At 45.6% G+C, this 17,163-nt stretch overlaps 1 protein-coding gene across 1 annotated transcript in view; it reads right to left on the bottom strand.

Moving 5' to 3' along the window:
* The window catches only part of NOC3L (NOC3 like DNA replication regulator), a 493,023-nt gene that overhangs the window by 117,470 nt on the left and 358,390 nt on the right, over nt 1-17,163 (bottom strand). The window contains exons 15-16 of the mRNA XM_078643385.1: nt 1,847-1,910; nt 1,680-1,751 (exon numbers count right to left, since the gene is read on the bottom strand). Of these exons, the coding sequence (XP_078499511.1) occupies nt 1,680-1,751; nt 1,847-1,910 (136 nt within the window). The remainder of the gene's footprint in view (nt 1-1,679; nt 1,752-1,846; nt 1,911-17,163) is intronic.

Below are 17,163 nucleotides of genomic sequence, written 5' to 3'. Positions count from 1 at the left end.
ACCTCCATGTTTCAGGATATTGATGCATTGATCATGTGATCGGGTACTTGGGCATTCTAATACTCCGAAAGATGTATCATGGCGTCTTGTGAAATAAGAGTGGAATATTTTTACTCTGTATTGGTCATTAACAAGGGGTGCTCTGGAAGGATGCATTCATTTAGCTGATTCATCACTAATGGTCTTTGTGTGGAAAGTAGCTGAAAACCACCTCCAAACCCTTCAGTATGGGCTCGTGTTTCCTTTCTTTGCATTTTGTTAGACAATTCGTTCCAGGAGTAAGCTTTCTTTCCATCAGCCAAATTTTTACCCAGAAGGTATAAGAAGAAACACTCACCCAATAAGGACATTTTGCAAAGCAGTCACATCAGAGACTCTTCTTTGACATCCCATATCGATCTTGATTACTTTCTTGTGTTCTTCATTAAATATATTAATCCCTCTTCTATGATTGCGGACTACTTTCCACAAGATCATTTCTGGGCGAAGAATACTACTTCAGGAGCTTTCTCCTCATATTTCCCAAAGAAATCATCTCAATCTTTAGGGACATGACTGAGAGCAGAACAAACAGATATTAAACTAAACTAAAACTGTTGCTACACAGAATTCCAAGTCAAGCAAGCCAAACTTTGGTAAATATTCAACTAGTATAACAATACACTTGGTTCTCAAAGTGAGATAAGCTTGCAGGGCATTGACATTTTTAAGCAGAGAGTTTCTGCACACATGTAGGCCACCTCTTCCACTGTCTCTTCAGAATCCCCAATTCTGTGGCCCTTGCAAGGTTAGGAACTACAGCGTTTTAAAGAATTCATCCCTGGACTTTCTAGCAGCCAGAAGTAAATACCATTTCAACATGGCCAGTACATTTTCCACAGAAACAAACAAATCCTGTAATGTCTTCCACCCTGGTCTTTTGCCTGCTTTGCCTCCAACTTCTGAAGATTTCGTAATGACTATCCCTACTCCCGATACACTCTGTTGCCGTTCATTCAAGTGACCATATCAGGTCCTTCCAACTTTGTCAATAGCCCAGCTCATGTTTCAGTTGTCACGGGGCAACCACAGCAGAGTTGGCCACAACGCGGGCCACTTGAGTGAATCGTAGCTCCTCATATGCTCCAGTACAATCCTCACCGCCTTTTCACAGAAGGTGGTCTACCCGCCAGGGTCACCATGGCTAGAATAAACAGTTACTGGCCGCCATGGTTTATGCGCACAAAGGAAAGAGGAGAACTCTAGTGCTGCCTCAAAGGCTGCAAGAGAAGTCAGCTGTTTTACTTCCCTTACAGAGGGCATGCTCACTAGCTGTCCCCTAAGCAATCACGTCAGTGCAGCAGAGCTCTGTCTGATGACCAAACATAAAGCTGCCATCTTGAATGCTGGTTTGCTCCATTATTTAGAATGCCTATCTCAGTGAGTCCATCCCACAGCTAGAGCATACAGGGGGAAGTGGTAGGGGGAGTGGGGAAGAGAAGCAGGGTTCAAGAGGAGCTTGTAGATGAACCTGCATAAATATCAATCTGTGCTTGTTAACTCCAACAGGTCACTAAGTCAACTCAATTCAGTTTAATCAGTGGCCTTTGACTCAAGGTACCCTTGGACTCCACCTAAAATAGAAGAATTGGGCAACACAATTTTAATTACATAAAAAAACGGAATGCCTATTTTCTTACCTGCATGCAGTCCAAACAATGTTTTGTAAAGGTGATTGTAGAACTTTAAAGGGTCAATATTAAGGACATCACCTATAGGGAAAATAATATATTTAAATTGTTAAGCAATAACTGCTTTAAACTCGAAAAACAATATTAAAAAAATTATATGTACATAAACTACAAACCTTGACCAGACAGTATGTTAAAAGCAGTCTGAACACAATGGAGACTCTCCCTGTAAGTTAAATCCTGTTGATGATATAAACAGAACATTAACATATTTAGCACATCAGGTTCCAAAAACATCCAAGGTCTACATTAAACTGCTTAAACCACATTGTAGAAGTAACTGGAGGAGAAGGATGCTACCCATGGGAAGTGCTATGTTGGTTCAAATGCAGTATATGCTCAGGAGTCTGCTAAGGAGCACCGACGAGCAACCCTTGGAAATAGGCATTATACAACCCATCATACAAGATGCGCTTATTTGTCCACTGTTGTACAACAACGTGGAAACTTATCCAACAAGTATATAATATGCATGAAGAGCTACACCCAGGAGTGGCAGGAATGAATATGCTACTTACCAGTATGCATCTGTTCTTGGCATGTAGGGCTGCTGACATTCATATCTATAGCATAGATCGCCGCCTAGTGTTGGGTCCGGATGATTGCACATTGTTGTCCTGGAAGAGTCTTCGAAGTATCACGAGATAGGTGGCTCCTCCCCTGGACTACAGTGCGCATGGGCATCGACTCCATCCTCAGATTGTTTTTAGCCATTGTGGCAAAGATGGAGTGTAACAGTGTAAGCGATGGCCATGCGAAGAGTAAATGTAAGAAAGTCTGCAGCCGCTACAGGCGCCGGGGAGGAGGGCGGGCGATATGAATGTCAGCAGCCCTACATGCCAAGAACAGATGCATACTGGTAAGTAGCATATTCAGTTCGAGGCATGTGGGCTGCTGAATTCATATCTATAGCATAGAATACATAGCAGTCCCTCCATTAACGGCGGCCGCCTGTGCCAGCTGCAGAAGTTTGAAAAAGTGTTTTAAGAACAGCCTGTCCTACAGCTGCCTGCTGTTTGGAGTGCACATCTACACAGTAATGTTTAGTAAATGTATGTGGTGTAGACCATGTGGCTGCTCTACAAATATCTTCCAAAAGAATATTACCCAGGAACGCCATGGAGGCCCCCAACTTGCGGGTGGAGTGGGCTCTGGGGGGGACCGTTAAAGTGCGTTTAGCCTTGTGGTAGCAAATCTGAATACACTTAACGATCCACCTGGCTATCCCTGCTTTGGAAATGGGGTTGCCTTTGTGCTGGGCTGAAAATGCAACAAAAAGCTGTTGTGTCTTTCTAAAGTCTTTGGTCCCATCAATGTAGTACATTAACGCTCGTTTGACATCAAGAGTGTGGAGCATTCTTTCGGCTACCGTCTCAGGGTTCTGAAAGAACGCGGGCAGTTCAATGGTCTGATTGACATGAAACTGCGAAACCACTTTAGGAAGAAATTTAGGGTTAGTGCGCAGCACCACCCTGTTGGAGTGAATTTGAATGAATGGCTCTTTTACAGTGAGCGCCTGTAGCTCACTAACACGTCGCAGAGACGTAATGGCAATGAGAAAAGCCACTTTCCATGTTAAGAACTGAATCTCACATGAATGTAGAGCGCTCAAAAGGTGGGCCCATCAACCTGGTGAAGACCACATTGAGGTTCCATACAGGAGCTGGCGGGGTCCTGGGAGGGATGACCCGCTTCAGCCCTTCTAGGAAGGCTTTAATGGCAGGCACCCTGAAGACAGAGAGATGCTGCCTGTTTTGGAGATAAGCTGCTATGGCGGATAAGTGTATCCGAATGGAAGCATATGCTAAATTGCATTTGTAAACATGTAACAAATAACATATGATGTTAGGAATGGATGCATCTAGCGGGTTGATGTGATGTTCTGTACAGTAAATGACAAACCGCTTCCATTTTGCTGCATAGCAGGCTCTAGTGGTGGGCTTTCTTGCCTCTCGGATGATGTCCATGCATTCAGGAGGCAAATCAAGGTAGCCAAATTCTAAGACCTCAGGAGCCAGATCGCCAGATTGAGCTGTTGTGGATCTGGATGCTGAATGTCGCCATGGTTCTGCGTCAAGAGCCTGGGTGTGAGGCGCAGCCTTTGATGCGGTACCACGGAGAGTTCTAGAAACGTGGTGTACCATGGTTGGCGTGCCCACGTTGGAGCAACCAGGATGAGTGTCATCGAGTGTTGCTTTAGCTTTCGTGCCACCAGCGGTATGAGAGGTGCTGGGGGAAAAGCGTACGCAAATCTGCCTGACCAGTTCATCCATATTGCATTGCCTTGCGGGTGCGGGAACCTGGCGGCAAAGCTTTGGCATTTTGCGTTGTCCCTTGTGGCAAACAGGTCTATCTCTGGATGACCCCACTGCTGGAAGTACGGGCGGAGTACTGATGGATGTAACTCCCACTCGTGCATTTGGTGGCTGTACCTGCTGAGCAGATCCGCCATCTGATTGTCCTTGCCCGGGAGGTGTTCCGCCATGAGGAAGATGTTCCTTTGAATGGCCCACTTCCACATGCTCTGAGCCAGATGAGACAACTGCGGAGAGTGTGTACCTCCCTGGTTTTGGATGTAGTACATGGCCGTCATGTTGTCCGTCCGGATCAACACAACCTTGTTGCACAGATGTACTTTGAAGGACTTTAGTGCCATGAAGATTGCCAGCAGTTCTAGATAGTTGATGTGCATCTTCTTTTGCTGCGTTGTCCATAGACCCTGCACCGTGTAGTGGAACACACAAGCTCCCCATCCCTGGAGAGATGCGTCCGTCGTCAGGATAATCTGTGGCACAGGCTCTTGGAACGGTCGGCCTTTGCAAAGGTTGTGTGGATTCCACCAATGCAGAGAGTTGTATGCCCGACCGGTCACCAACACTAGGTCGTTCAACTGTCCTTTAGCCTGAGTCCACTGATGTGCCAAGCATTCTTGGAGCGGACGCATATGTAGCCTTGCGTGCGGGACTATGAAGATGCAGGAGGCCATCATGCCTATCAACTGCATGAACACTCTCGCTGGGAGTGAGTGTTGCGGTCTGAATTTCTGGATTAGCGACTAGATGTTGTCGATCCTCACCGAATTTGGCTGAGCCGTGGCCGCCAGAGTATCTATCGTCGCGCCCAGATACTGCCGCACATGGGCTGGCTGAAGGTGCGACTTCGGATAGTTTAGTGAGAAGCCCAGACCGTGAAGAAGGTGAATGGTGTGGGACATGTCGTCGGCGCACTGCTGGGCTGACTTTGCCTGAACCAGCCAGTCGTCCAGATACGGGTAGACATGGACGTTCTGTCTCCTGAGGTGCGCAGCCACTGTCGCCAGACATTTCGTGAACACTCTGGGGGCTGTGGTCACTCCGAAAGGAAGGATCTTGAATTGATAATGCCGATTCTGAATGGTGAATCTGAGGTATTTCCTGTGTGATGGATGGAGTGGGATGTGAAAGTAAGCATCCTTGAGATCCAAGGTTGCGAGGAAGTCTCCCTGATTGAGCAACGGAAGAACCTGCTGCAGTGTTAGCATGTGGAAGTGTTCTGAGAGAATGTACTGGTTTAACGGCCTGAGGTCCAGAATAGGTCTGAGGGACCCGTCCTTTTTTGGGATTAAGAAGTACAGGGAATACACCCCTGTGCCTTTTTCCTCCACTGGCACGAGCTCTATTGCGCCCTTTGCAGCATGACAAGAACCTCCTGCTGCAATAAGTGCAAATGCTCTGTGGACATAGGACGGTGTCTTGGTGGTATGTTGGTTGGAGTGGATGTTAGCTCCAAACAATAACCGAACTGGATAAGTTTCCTGACCCACCTGTCTGTGGTGATGGATTTCCAGACTGGCAGGAACTGCTGGAGTCTCCCCCTGACAGGAGTAGCATGGTCGGGGGGCAGTGACAGAGCGCCACTGTTTGTTGGAGGCGGAGGAACGGGAGTTGTTGTTGCCCCTGCCTCTGCCCTTGGCGCTGTTGCCCTGGTAACCTCCTCTACTCTGCTTGGTGTAAAAGGATTGCGCCCCACCTTTATTAAATTGGGTTTGCTGGGACATCTGGCCCCTGGTAACACCCCTATTGCCTGAGCGACGAAAAGTGCTCCCTCGAAACTGTTGGGACTGTAGAGCTCCCATGGACTTAGCAGTCTCGGTATCCTTCTTTATTTTTTCCAGGGTGGTGTCCACCTCAGGACTAAATAATCTGTCAGGGTTTACCGGCTGGTTAAGGATGGTAGTTTGTATTTCCGACTTAAAGCCGGAGATTTTGAGCCATGCCTGACGTCTCAGCATCACACTGGTATTGATTGCCCTGGCCGCATTGTCCGCGACGTCCAGTGCACACTTAATGGAAGCGTTGGAGATGAGCTTCCCTTCCTGGATAAGCATCTCCCCTGCCTCTTTATATTGGTCTGGTAGATGTTGCAACAGGGTCTCTAGTGTGTCGTAGTGTGCCCTGTCGTATCTAGCCAAGAGTGCCTGCGTGTTAGAGATACGCCAGATATTGGCCGCCTGAGCTGCAACTCTCTTTCCTGATGCCTTCAGCACGGGAAACATCATTTACAACGAAGGCATTACGACGCGTAACGTTTACAACGAGGCACTTACCACGTAAACGTCTTTCCCACGCGTATGCCTTCCACGATCGTCTTTACCACGAAAGAAACGTTCCGGTCAACAATCCTACGTTCTGCGTGTACGTAAAAAGAAAAGTCCTTTTTTTATTTTGATAGGTGTTTTCACGCATAAATTAAATACGTGATAAGTAGTGAAGGGATGGGTGGAAATGGAAAAAAATAAAAAAGGGGGGCTGGGGGGGGGTCTCCCCCCCCCCAAAAAAAATCAAATAAATTTTTTTTTAAAAAGGGGGGCTGGGGGGGTCTCCCCCCCAAACAAACAACAAAAAACATTAAGGAATCTACATTAAAAAACAATTAAAAAAGATAACTGAATGTGTAAATAAAACGTGTATTACTAATTAACAAATGATATTCTTTGACGAAATATTCAACCATCTTGCTTGAGGGTCAGTGAAAGTGAAAAAAGACAAACAATGTCACTACTGAAGACATGTTTTTTGCCTATCCGTTTCATTATGTTTATTTCAGTGTTTTTTTTGGCATAATCGACGCTGGATGAATACTAACGTATTTATGCGTGGTAAAATGCTGCGTTCTATTAGTCTGCGTGGTAAAGACTCTAGCGATGTAAAATTCGCGTGGTAAAGCCATGCGTTGTATTTGAAATCGTGGTAACATCATATATTCCTCCAGCACTTTTGACTCTTTGTCTGGGGGAGGAGCTTCACCAGTGGTCTGCGAGTTCGCCCTCTTGCGGGCATTAGAAACTACCAGAGAGTCCAACGGCAACTGGCCCTTGATGTAGGTAGGATCACCAGGTGCCGGTCTGTATTTTTTCTCAATTCTAGGGTTGACCACCCTTGACCGTGTGGGTTCCTTGAAAATGTCCGCAGCATGCTTAAGGACCCCCTTTAGCATGGGAAGAGTCTTTACAGTCTTTTCAGCTGTTGAGAAGGTGTCAAAGAGGAAGTCCACCTCAACAGGGTCAGCATGCATTTCGCCGTCGTGGTTCTTAGCCGCCCTCTCAATTAAGGCATTAAATGCCGCAGAATCCTCAGTGGGAGAAGTCTTGACGTTGTACACCTGAGGGTCAAGGGCGGTGTGCTGATCCCCTTGGTCACCTGCCCCCACCCATGAGCCCTGCTGCTCATCAGGCTCAGTGTTGGCAGGAAAGTTGTATTCCTCGTCCTGTACCCCAGCATCCTCTCCATCTTAATAATTGGGTGAGGGTGTTGCAATTCTTGGAGTCTGAGGAACTATTGGTTCGATCAAGACTGGTGAATCAGAAGCAGGCCTTTTGCGCTTTAGAGGAATGGTGTATGACTCCAAAGGCTGCGACGCCGTGATTTTCCTTTTGTAAAGCGTAAGCTTTCCGGTGTCGCCATCGATGAAATGCTCCGACTGCTCCTCCAGCAAGGGTGGTCGATGCTTTAAGCTCCCAGCCGAGTGAGTAGGCTTCGACACCGCAGAGTCCTTGGGCACCGACCGAGGTGCGAAGGCCTTCGGCGCCACCTTCGGCGGCAACGTGAAGAGGATTGGCGTCGAAGACATTGGCGTAGGGACAGATTGCTTCGGGGTGGAAGGTGTTTTCGGTTCCGCCGCTGAAGCCTTGTCCCTGATGCGTTTGAGGGAGTCCGAGACCTGCTTCGTAAAGGAAGCGGACGGTTTTGGCGACCCAACAGCCGACCTCGGTCCACCAGCAGGTGAAGCCTCGAGCGTCGCGGACCTGGGCTTCTCCGTCCGAGGCGTAGGAGCATCCTTCTTCGGGGCGCTACGCTCTCTGTCCGTGGCAGCAGCCGTCGACGACGGCGGTTTCGGGTCGACGGCCTGGACTACTGGCTTGGGGACCCCAGTCTTTGGCTCGACGCCCTTGCTGGACTTCGGCTCGACGCCCTTTTTGGACTTCGGCTCGACGTCCTTGCTCGACTCCGACTCGACGCCCTTCTTGGACTTCGGTTCGACGACCTTGACCATTTTTGGCACGACGCCTCCGCCCGACTTGACCGGATCGATGGCTTTCTTCGGCTTCGGTTTCCCCGACACCTGGGAAGACGACGGTGTCGATGGGGGAGCAGACGTCTTCGGTTTCGATGGCGCCTCAACCACTTTCGTTTTTGGCGACACCGATGGTTTCACTTTTGGTTTCGTTTTCGACAATGGCGGCTCCGCCGAAGTGTCCGTAGCCGGGCCAGAAGGCGGGGCCGTGGATGCTGGTATAAGGTCTTGGGTAAGGCCGTGTGGCGATCCCTCGACCTGAGCCTTTGTAATTGTTCGAACGGGGCATAGCTCTTCCTCTGAGCTATCTTCCATGGCCCCATAGGCCTCATTGTCGTCTCCTACCTCGTCGACGACTTCGTCTACATCGTGGCCTTCGACATCGGCGTCGTATTCGTATTCGATGTCCACCGTTGGAGGTAAAATCTGCATCCGAACCTCGTGTTCGTCTGCTTCTTCGTCGTCAAAGATGTACACCGGTGCCGGGGCCGACTGCCGGGCCTCCAGGCGCGCCGCGCGCCGAAGCCGAATTGTCTTCTTCGAACGAAATCTGGAACAAGCCATACAGCTGGCTTCATCGTGGTCCGGCGACAGGCACTTGTTGCACACCGGGTGGACGTCAATGTGGGGATACTTCGATCCACACACGGGACAGTTCTTGAACGGGCTACGTTCCATGTCGTGCCGTCGAAGTCTTGCTGCGTCGACTGGGCCTCGATCACCGAAGAGTTACTCGACTACCTGGTTATCCGACTTTAACTGAGTCGGAAAGAACCGGGCACCGAACGCAAACAATACCGACGGTAGAAAAAGGGCCTTCTGGCCTCGAAAAAGTTTACGTGGATTCCGAACTGGAGATAACGAAATTACATCCGAACCCAATGGCGGAAAAAACCAATCTGAGGATGGAGTCGATGCCCATGCGCACTGTAGTCCAGGGGAGGAGCCACCTATCTCGTGATACTTCGAAGACTCTTCCAGGACAACAATGTGCAATCATCCGGACCCAACACTAGGCGGCGATCTATGCTATAGATATGAAATCAGCAGCCCACATGCCTCGAACATAATGGTCCATTTTCCAACCAACCACAGCATGCTCAGATTGGTCCAGTGGATGACAATGCAGTTAAAACCATTATAAGGCTATCCACAGAATAATATGCCTGAAGAGCCCATCCATGTGCAGCAGGACGCAACCCACAGAACTGGACATTGTATTTTTTTTCAAACATCCTATATCGTTTTTTACAAATGTAGCATAGTTTCTATATTACGGTTTCAGTGAAACATGGCGGAGAAAACGTCCTGCACAGCACATACATTTATAATGAAGTACATCCAATAAATCGACTCTTTAAGACATACAACAATGTTTATCATCATATTGTTTTTCTCAGGTGTTAAGCCGTATCTGTCAGTTGTATTAAATGAGGACTGGAGTTTTCAGAGTCATATATATGCAATCAGTGTTTAATTTGTAAAAGAATGTGTGCCGGTGCCCAAAGCTCTGCTTAGAAGATTGAGGGCAGCACATTGACTACCAAGGCTGCATAGGCGGCATATGCATCGATCCACCTCGTGCCACTTTAATACACTGCCAAACACTCCCAGTTCCTTTATCTCACACTTGCATGTTTCCTGCTTTCTCCCTTTATGAAGATTTTTCCATCTTTTTTCTTCCTCTCTCTTTTGTGCGTTTTCCCTCTCTTGCTCTCTGTAAATGTCCGACGAGGAAAAATGTGGGAGTCCCCAAAAATTAGTGTTGGTGCGCCACCCGGAAATCACCGGCTGAAATTAAGCACTGTATGCAATATTGACAGGGGGATAAAGACCTCTAGTTCGGCAGACGAGGCCCTATCTCAATCCCAGTGATGATCTTAAATTTAAAATATATGAGTAACATTTTATCTTCTTAGGATATCTGCATTGTGCAATTGAGCAACTCTATCATGATTAGGCATGGTCTAAATTAGTGTAATATGCTTTTGTGTAATTATGTGAAATTTCATGAAAAGTGTGCCAAAGTATGCGTTATTATGGAAAATGCAAATATGGCATTAAGCGCTATATTTTAGCATAACAGGTGTCCGATTAATTTCCCGCACACAAAAACCAGCACCAAAAACACACAAAAGCAACAAAAATAGCAACAAAAAAACATGAGCCTTGAATGACTGCTGCTCACAATCATTCTAATCATGCTATAATTTTTCTACAGCGTAATGGCATCATTACGGGAATTTTGGATAGAACTGTAACACAAAATTTCCAAAATTATGATGGCATGATTGAGATTTTGTCCGGGCCCAAGTCATCTCCCCCATTCCAAACCCAAGGACCAGAACTACGGTGTCTTGTTATCACACCTCCTGACTACCAGGAATGAGCATTGTACAGCCATCAACATTATGCTCTAACGGGTTCACTGTGGATGACTGCACAGCAAAGGCTAAAATGTAAGTTTTATGGGTAATGATGGTAGATCTTCGAAGCCCACTAAAGAGCTCAGGGTATCTGCCTATTAGAAAGGTAATTGTACAACCATAAAGCATGTTGAGCAGAGTTGGCGCGCCACTGGATCAAACCAAAGTAATGGGTATTCTACAACCAGCAATGCTAGGTGGGCTACGGAGTGCCACCAGGCAAGCTGAGGAGGAACCCAAAGCGTCAAGAGGCACCACACACAAGGGTCTGTGTGGTGCATCACTTGGAGGGAGGACACTCAGGAACGAAGATGAGTCGGCATCAATCATAAGCATGTGGAAAAACTGTATTTAGGTTATAGAACAAGCCAGGAGAGAAAGAAGTAAGGTTCAGGATAGATGTGGGGGTGTAAAGGGAGTACAGGGCCGAGATCCAGACCCAAGAGCCAATCCTGGCACTAGCAGCAAGAAGCTGGGAAAACTCTACAAGAAGACGCCTTTACCTCGGCACCATGTAAATACACGAACTGGGAGGAGAGGATAAATATGGAATAGAGATTGTGGGGTGAACAACCCAACAATGGAACAACACAACACTACACACAACCAAGTTGTGTGTGACGCACCTCTTGTATGGCAATGTGCCCGCCCGTCCAAATTATACCATGAACAAAGAGCTCCTAGCTCTCGTTGGTTGCACCTACACTGCCTCCGTTGTCCCCAAGGGGTGATCACATCGATCAAAAACGAATCTTCCACCCACTGCGGATTGCACCACCTCACAACAATACCTAAAGTATTTTGATTTAACCTATGATTTGGTGGGAGCCTCGGATATTGCCTCAACCTTCGGCCTACCCCTGGCTATCATGACCCTCGACGCCACTAAAGCGTTCGATAGGGTAAATTGGGCATACTTAAATTTAATAATGACCAAATTTCACTTGGGACCCAAATTTTGTAGGACTATAGGCTTACTATATAGCAACCCCAGAGCATCTCTACTAATAAACGGTACACGAACAGTTCCTTTTAAAATCAGCCGAGGAACAAGACAGGGTTGCCCCCTGTCCCCCCTTCTCTTTAATTTATATGTAGAACCGTTTGCACAATCCATTAGGGAGGATACCAACATCCCACATTTTAATTTTTCGGGCTGGGAAAAGAAGATTGGCCTCTATGCCGATGACATTCTCATATACACAACTGATCCTACATTGGCATTTCCCATCATTATAAAGAAAGCGGAAAATTTTGGGAAATTCTCTGGTTACGAAATCAACGCAGGAAAAACCGAAATTATGGTCTGGAACATTCACAATTCTCAACTTCCGACAAAATCCTCAATGAGGTACCTTGGCATCACAATAACTAAAGATCTGGATCACTTGGCTCAAAACAACTTAGCCCGTATTTCCCGAGAATCCCAAATTCTTATGAAAGCCTGGTCTTTTCTCCAGCTCAACATTTATGGGAGAACTAGCCTGATAAAAATGAGTATTCTCCCGAAATTCACTTTTATTTTTAATTCCATTCCATTAATTTTTGACACCAAGCAGCTTGCAAAATGCCAGCAAAACATTAACTCATTCATTTGGGGATATAAATCCAGCAGATTAGCTTGGAAAAAGCTGAGAAGGAGAAGAGAAAAAGGGGGGCTCGCTTTGCCAGACCTAGAATATTATGCCTGGGCATTTCATCTGACCCACTCTAGGATGTTACTTAAGCTCCCCTGGGAAAATGCAAATGGGCTTATGTACAAGGCAATGTTATTGGGTTCGGACCTTCCAGTGAATGGTTTTCTCTTCAAGTTCGGCCACCAGAAGTTTTTAAAAAAAATTAGACTAAAGACACTATTGAGTAGCTTAAAAGAATGGTTCCAAATAAAATCTAAGATCGGGATAGGACACTTATCCGAACACGCCCCAATTTGGGACCTACCTGGACTAGCACCACAGGAAGCCAACACAGTCAAAAGAATCCTGCTGGACGCAGGGATCACAAAGTGGGGGGATCTGCTGATGGAAGGAACAATCTTGGGCTGGGATATCTTCAAGCTTAAAGTAACATCACCACTCTCCTGGATAGTATATCTACAAATAGGAAGTTGGATTCGAACTCAAATTAAGAAGAAAGGAATGATGGGACAGGAAAGCCCTCTCGAGAATATCCTAGTGGATAGACCGGCGGGGAAAAAAGAAGTTGCGCTCTTCTATTGGCATATTATAGAGGATGGAGAGCGAGACTTTAACCTCCCGGAAAAACTTTGGGGTGCTGAGGGAGAACCAGATAGGGGAGATATTTGGGAGGAATCTTTTATCCTCCTCTATAAAATCGTCAAGCCAGCATGGCTGAGGCGCAATCATTTCTTCACACTTCATAGAGCATATTACTCTCCTAAACGGTTGTCGAAATTCCAAACAGGGAAGTGCTGTAGTAAATGTTCCTTACCGGCAGCGTCAGACCTGCATATGTTCTGTGACTGTCCGAGTATTGCCACCTTTTGGCATGAAGTTAGAACAACACTCGAATCTATTCTTAGTGTCACTATCCCGTGGTCATGGTCTTTGGTCATCTTCGGATTAAATCATAACATCAAGGGATCAGAGAGAGATTTTCTGTTTTATGCCATCTTACTGGCTAGAAGAGAGATCTGTAAAAACTGGATTAACATAAATCCCCCAACGCATGCAGAGTGGCTGTCTTCATTATACGCAACCTCAAAGATGGACTTAATGAGAACATGCAGCCCTCGATCTCTTACATTTTGGCACCTTTTGATCGATTGGAGGAGGGATAGTTAGCCTACCCGGGGTTTTTTTTTTTTTTTTTTTTTCCCCGGGTCCGATGATTAGGCCTAAAATCTCTCTGTCCAAAAGGGTGGTATCGTACAGCAACAGGACATCTGGCCGAACTGGTCTGAAGGGAGTACGTCTATTCAAGCTCTGCTGGAAGCATGGGGGCCGGCTCTCTGGGCACCTGGGGCTCAGCATTGGGCTCCTTGGTGCTATGGGGGGGACGGTCCTCGTGTCTGAGAGGCTAAGAGCATAGTTGGATCGACTTTATGGCTAATGAGGACAAAAAAAAAAAAAAAAAAAAAAAAAAAAAAAACAATACCTAAAGTATTAATGGATTCAAAAATGTCCATCCAATGTTGAAACAATTTTAACGTATTTCTTTAATCTTCTTTATTCATATCAATTTCATCGGGCAGCCAACGCGTTTCGTTCTAAAAATAACTTATTCAGGGCTGTAAAAACATTTAAAAAACATATATATAACAATATATAAAAATACCTTTGACATACAGTATTAACATCTGTTACACAAAGACAGAAGAAAACTACTTTGAACGCAATTTTATACTCTTTTTAGACACACCACTCTATGGATACAGCTGCAATACATTAGAACCCACAGTTTTAAAACATTTTAAGTTGAAAAACTCTTTCTTTTTACATCCTTCCACCATCTTAAAACCAGCCCCTCACATTATCATTTCATATTGTTTCATATTTTCAAACCCCCATGGATACATCCTATTGCACACATCATATAAAAAAATGCAGAATCATTATTTCTTTGTGTCCCAATTATATCCCAAAATTAAATATTATTGCAATTTCATAGTATATTTGTTAATACATGTAGATGTTACAGGCCAGAACAAGAATGAGCAAAAGACACTATATAGGCCAATAGAAGTCACAGCCTATAGGTGATACTCCTCGAGTGGGGCGCCCTGCTGGTAATACTATGTTTCAGTAATGGAGAGAGTAACATAGTATGCTTGTTTGTATATGTGGATGTTACAAGCCAGAACAAGAAAGAGCAAATGGCTACATGTAAGCCCACAGAATAATCATAGGCAATGGGTAATACTCCCCTAATGGGGCGCCCCTCCGATTCGAAATGCTGGCAGAGGAATGGGGGTATACATTACTTATCCCTTGGGGGTCTTGAATTATATGTAGTAAGGCAGTGGCACTGGTGTAAATAGAGTGGGTAGCAGGTTAAACAATTATCGTTATACATACCAAATATAAAATTGGACCGTATATGGGTGTAAATATGAAACATATTGTTTTTTACCATATCATAGGCACATTAGCCGACTACAAGAAAGGCATCAAGCCACGACGGACAAGCTAGAGTTCTGTGATTATTGGACATAGAAAACGGTAAGATGTGGCTTGTTTAATTGAGGGGGAGAGAAAGAAAGAAATGGGGAGAGGTTGGGGTAAATGTGCGCCTAAGAAGGCAGAATGAGGGAGTATAGAGGGCCCTTTAGAAATACAATAATGTCATACTATAAATATGCGGGACTCGTTACATGTAGGCCTCGCTCTCACCCAGAAGTATCGACGATATGCCGTTACTCCCCATTACTGCAACACAGTTTTGTCAGCGGGGTGCCCCATTAGGGGAGTATTACCCATTGCCTATGATTATTCTGTGGGCTTACATGTAGCCATTTGCTCTTTCTTGTTCTGGATTGTAACATCCACATATACAAACAAGCATACTATGTTACTCTCTCCATTACTGCAACATAGTATTACCAGCAGGGCGCCCCACTCGGGGAGTATCACCTATAGGCTGTGGCTTTTCTATTGGCCTATATAGTGTCTTTTGCTCATTCTTGTTCTGGCCTGTAACATCTACATGTATTAACAAATATACTATGAGATTGAAATAACATTTAATTTTGGTATATAATCGGGATACAAAGAAATAATGTTTCTGTATTTTTTTATATAAAGTGTGCAATATAATGTATACATGGGGGTTTGAAAACATGAAACAATATGAAATGATAATGTGAGGGGCTGGTCTTAAGTTACCATTTCGAAATAATTTGCTGATGGTGGAAGGATGTAAAAAGAAAGTTTTTCAACTTAAAATGTTTTAAAACTGTGGGTTCTAATGTATTGCAGCTGTATCCATAGAGTGGTGTGTCTAAAAAGAGTATAAAATTGCGTCCAAAGTAGTTTTCTTCTGTCTTTGTGTAACAGATGTTAATACTGTATGTCAAAGGTATTTTGATATATTGTTATATATATATGTTTTTTAAATGTTTTTACAGCCCTGATGAAGTTCTTTGTAGAACGAAACGCGTTGGCTGCCCGATGAAATTGATATGAATAAAGAAGATTAAAGAAATACGTTAAAATTGTTTCAACATTGGATGGACATTTTTTAATCCATTAATACTTTAGTTATTGTTGTGAGGTGGTGCAATCCGCAGTGAGTGGAAGAGATTGTGGGGTGGTAGCAAGGTCACATTATTATGGGTGTGGTAGACCTTTCCAACTCCCAGGGGGGGTCCCGCAGGGCTCCTCCCTAAGCCCCACTTTATTTAATATCTATGTATCATCCCTTGCCCCAGTGATCAGATCCTTTGGATTTGAGTTAACATCTTATGCAGACGACACCCAGATTGTGGTATCGGTGCTCCCGGGGACAGAGGTGGGTGTGGCAGTCAGGTTTCAGGACTGTATGTCAGCAGTCAGTTCCTGGATGGCCAAAAGCTGTTTAAAACTGAACTCCTCCAAGACTGAGGTGCTTATCTTTGGGTCAAACACCAGTCTTTGGGGCCCCAGCTGGTGGCCTACTGACATGGGACCGCCACCTTGCCCGGTTTCGAAGATGAAGAATCTCGGTGTCATTATTGACAACCAACTCTCCTTCAAACCCCAAGTCAAGGCACTGAGCTCCTCCATACATTGGACCCTGAAAATTATTAGGAAGGTTCTCCCCTTCCTACCAGAGGGAAGCAGAAAGACGGTGGTGACAGCTCTTGTACTTTCACGCATTGACTACTGCAATAGTCTCTTCCTCGAGGCACAACAGGGGGTGCTCAATAAACTTCAGGTCCTACAAAATGCGGCCGCCCGCCTTATTGGGGGACTGCCCAAGTTTTCCTCAGTTACCAAGGAGCTGGAGAAGCTGCACTGGCTCCCGGTGCGGAAGCGGATTCTGTTCAAGGCCCTCTGTATAGTCTTCAAGGCATTACACGGTCTTGGCCCTCAGTTCCTTCAGGATCACTTTCAATGGTACAGACCAGGTAGACAACTTAGGTCGGCCAGTCTAGGGCTCGTTAAAACGACCCGGATCAGGAAGGTGCGTTGCGGCGGAAGGAGTTTTGTTAGGGGAGCAGAGGTGGCGTGGAATTCCCTCCCTCTTTCCATTAAACAGAACGAGAATCTGCTGGCATTCAGAAGGGATCTAAAAACATGGCTCTTTTCCCTCTAGTTCCTGAAAACTCTCTCCCTGGGGATTATCACTTCAGCGCCAGGACACCGACCGGTAATAGCGCGCTTTATAAGTGTTATAATAATAATAATAATAATAATAATAATAATAATAATAATAATAATAATAATAATAGTAGTAGGTCTCAGACTAGAATCTCTGTAGTACTGAGGGGACGGCAAGGCTCAGAAGACACTGGG

Source organism: Lissotriton helveticus, chromosome 5_1, assembly GCF_964261635.1.
Source record: "Lissotriton helveticus chromosome 5_1, aLisHel1.1, whole genome shotgun sequence".
Taxonomy (NCBI): Eukaryota; Metazoa; Chordata; class Amphibia; order Caudata; family Salamandridae; genus Lissotriton; species Lissotriton helveticus.
Note: the sequence above shows the minus strand (reverse complement) of the source record. Positions and strands in the feature narration are given on the sequence as shown.